A 3,049-nucleotide genomic window follows, 5' to 3' on the forward strand; every position below is an offset into this window, starting at 1 on the left:
GGAGGGTAGTAGGTACGGGCGTGAGTGCCCTCTGCAGCCCCCCCGAGCCTGAGGAGCGAGGTCAGGGCAGCTCCCTTTTCCTCACCCAAAATGCCACTGGCAGGGGAGGCTTGCCGGAGGAAACCGCCTTTCTCCCAACTGCCCTTTCCCCACTACCTTATCTTACCCACTCACTCCCTGGTGCCAAGGCCACTCCTGCCACCGCCAGCGCGCATGCACCGTGGCCAGAACAACCCCCGCCCGTTGCAACGGCTCCTGCGTCCTCTCAGAACCAATCCTAGCCCCTCTCCCTTCAGTATTGCCATTTTAGGCTACTTCACCTCCTTTCCAGCCCTGCCCTTCTTACCAGCCTATATAACCTGTAATCACCCCTGAATAAATCTCTTTGGCGCATACTCCTACTGGATGAAGAGTGTTTTTGTCCTTATCGCCGCCCTCCACACCTTGCACGCCTCTCGCCGAGGACCCTGGCCACGTCCTCCGCCTCGCCCTCGCCTCCGGGAAAGAGCCCCCGCCGCCGGTACCCTTTAAGCAGCCCCGAGAGCTGAGGGCTCGGCTACCGGCCGCCACTCCCCCTAGAAGCAGTAACCCCGACCGCAATTTACAAACTAATGATAAAGTGCAGAATAATTTATAGTGCCAGAAAGCCAATCATTTTTACAATAATGGTGGAATAATTATAATATACCAACTAGTGAAAATCTAAAGTGCATTCAGAGTTATAATGATTCAACACTGAACATTAATCAAACCAAGTTCAGACAGTAAATCTGTTGGCATGATGGAGAGTGTGCACAAATGTGGGTGGGGCAGGAGGGTATAACTAAATTTACATTTGTGGTTTGGAAAGATAATGCCTAAAACTGAAAAATCAAGAGTACAAGTCCATGTTTATTATTGACATTCTGAAGTAAATACACAGAGTTGAAAATTAAGCATTGAATTTTATTGCTTTTGAAATAAAGGAAAACAAGTGGAGAGGAGAGTTGTTGTTCATTTTAGTATGCTTTGTAGAATGAGTTGGCTCTTCAAAATCTAAGCACGTATAACTTTGATAAAAATAAAACTTTATAATAAGTCATCAACTAAAATGTGACAAAATGGCTTACAAAAGTACATGGAAGAATGGAAATTATATATAGGAAAGAGATGATATTGAACAAGAAAAAGTTGGAAAAGTAGCCAGAATAATGGGCACAACCTCAAGAAATTCACAATTTTTTGGTGACTTGTCTTGTTTACATATATTTACCATGAGGCAGAAATTCTTTGCAAATATATTATTCCCCTAAATAATAGTGATTATCCATGAAAGACACGCTTATAAGACAGAGAGGAAATCAGAGAGGATGGGCTAATTTACAAAGATTACATAGCAAATCATTACCTAACTCAATAATCAACCCCAAATCTACAGATTCTGAGGAAATGACTTTTTTGGAAAATTCCTCCAATTCGTTAACAGTGAAATGCAGAAGAAGCCTAAATCTTTTCTTTTAGTATTCTGCATCACCAGCTTCCTTATTGCTTCCTTGAAATCTCTATTTCTCAAAGTGTAGATTATGGGGTTTATAAAAGAAGGCATCAGATGTTATAGCAGTGCCACAAACTTTGTCACAGCATGAGAGAGCTTTGACTTGGGAGTCATATACACATAGATGATAGTGCTGTATGAAATGCACACCACTGTGAGATGGGAGCCACAGGTGCCAAGAGCGTTCTGTCTCCCCCCAGATGTCTTTATCCTCAACTCACTATGGGCAATATGTGCATAAGAGACCAAGATCAGTGAGAGAGGAAAGACAAGGAAGATGCTACTTAGTATCATAATTTCCTTCTTGTAATTTGTGGTATCCACACAAGCCAGCTCCATCACTGGGGGTGTCTCACAATAGAAATGGTTTATCTGGGGGTTCCCACATCGAGGAAGGGTCATTGTGATAGGGGTGTGAATTAATGAGGTGCTGAAACCAAGAAACCAGGATATGCAGGCCAGTGCCCAGCACAGCTGTGGAGGCATGAGGGTGAAATAATGCAAGGGCTGGCAGATAGCAACATAGCGATCATAGGCCGTCATGGCCAGAAGGACACACTCAGTGACCCCCAGACCCAGGGTGAGGAGAAGCTGGACCACACATCCAACAAAACTTATGGATTTGTCTGGCCCTGAGAGATTGACCAACATCTGAGGACTGATACAGGTCACATGAGTGAAGTCAATACAAGAGAGATGAGTGAGGAAGAAATACATGGGGGTGTGGAGATGGGGGTCCAGGCGTGAGACCAGAATGATGGTCCCATTGCCCATGAGGGTTAGAAGGTAGATTATCAAGATGAACACAAACAAGATCCTCTCTAGCCCTGGCTGCTCTGAGAAGCCTACCAAGATGAAGCAACTTCCAGATGTGGAATTGTTGCTCCCCATCACCATCTGGGTGACCTGTGGGAAAAAGAAAAATATCTTTTGACCATTGTGCTCTAGTCTGTGTTGTGTGAAAATGCTCCTTCTGTCTGATGTTACTAGGAAATCCCTGTTCATTCATCTTCCCTACCCTTTGCCGATTTAGGAGGCCCTCATTTACACATAGAAAATGATATGGATAGGAGAAAATGCTAACACACTCCTGCAAGAATTGCCACATAGCACAATTCTATCTCCCAGCTCCAAAGATATTGGTTTTATTCTGATTACATTTGGATAAAAATAAGTCAGTGGAACACTGAAATTTGTATTTCTCTGAACCCACACCCAGAAAGGAAAACACTGTTCCAAATTAATAACAGCAATCTCCATGACTGGTGAACTTTGGGAGCAATTTTGGTTTTGAATCTGAAAGAAAATTTGCAGCTCCCTACTCTTAACTATGTAAAAACTAAGGCTGAAAACTCGGCCATTCCCCTTTCAATTTGCTCCCTTTTTTATGCTGGACAAAATGACTAAATATTTATAGCACTTAGTATATTAAAATCTTCACTTAGTGTGTTTATTCAGAACACAGAATGGCCCAACTTTTATTAAAAATTAGACCTGGGGAAGAAAAATGAATTA

General features: G+C 43.1%; 1 protein-coding gene across 1 annotated transcript; it reads right to left on the bottom strand.

The window, feature by feature from the left end:
• Positions 1-1,591: 1,591 nt before the first annotated feature.
• On the bottom strand, positions 1,592-2,425 carry LOC119519731 (olfactory receptor 2G3-like). Its single transcript, XM_037817482.1, has one exon. It carries the CDS (start codon positions 2,423-2,425, stop codon positions 1,592-1,594), a length of 834 nt encoding a protein of 277 aa, XP_037673410.1.
• Between the last annotated feature and the right edge of the window lie 624 nt (positions 2,426-3,049).

Source organism: Choloepus didactylus, chromosome 24 (assembly GCF_015220235.1).
Source record: "Choloepus didactylus isolate mChoDid1 chromosome 24, mChoDid1.pri, whole genome shotgun sequence".
Taxonomy (NCBI): Eukaryota; Metazoa; Chordata; class Mammalia; order Pilosa; family Megalonychidae; genus Choloepus; species Choloepus didactylus.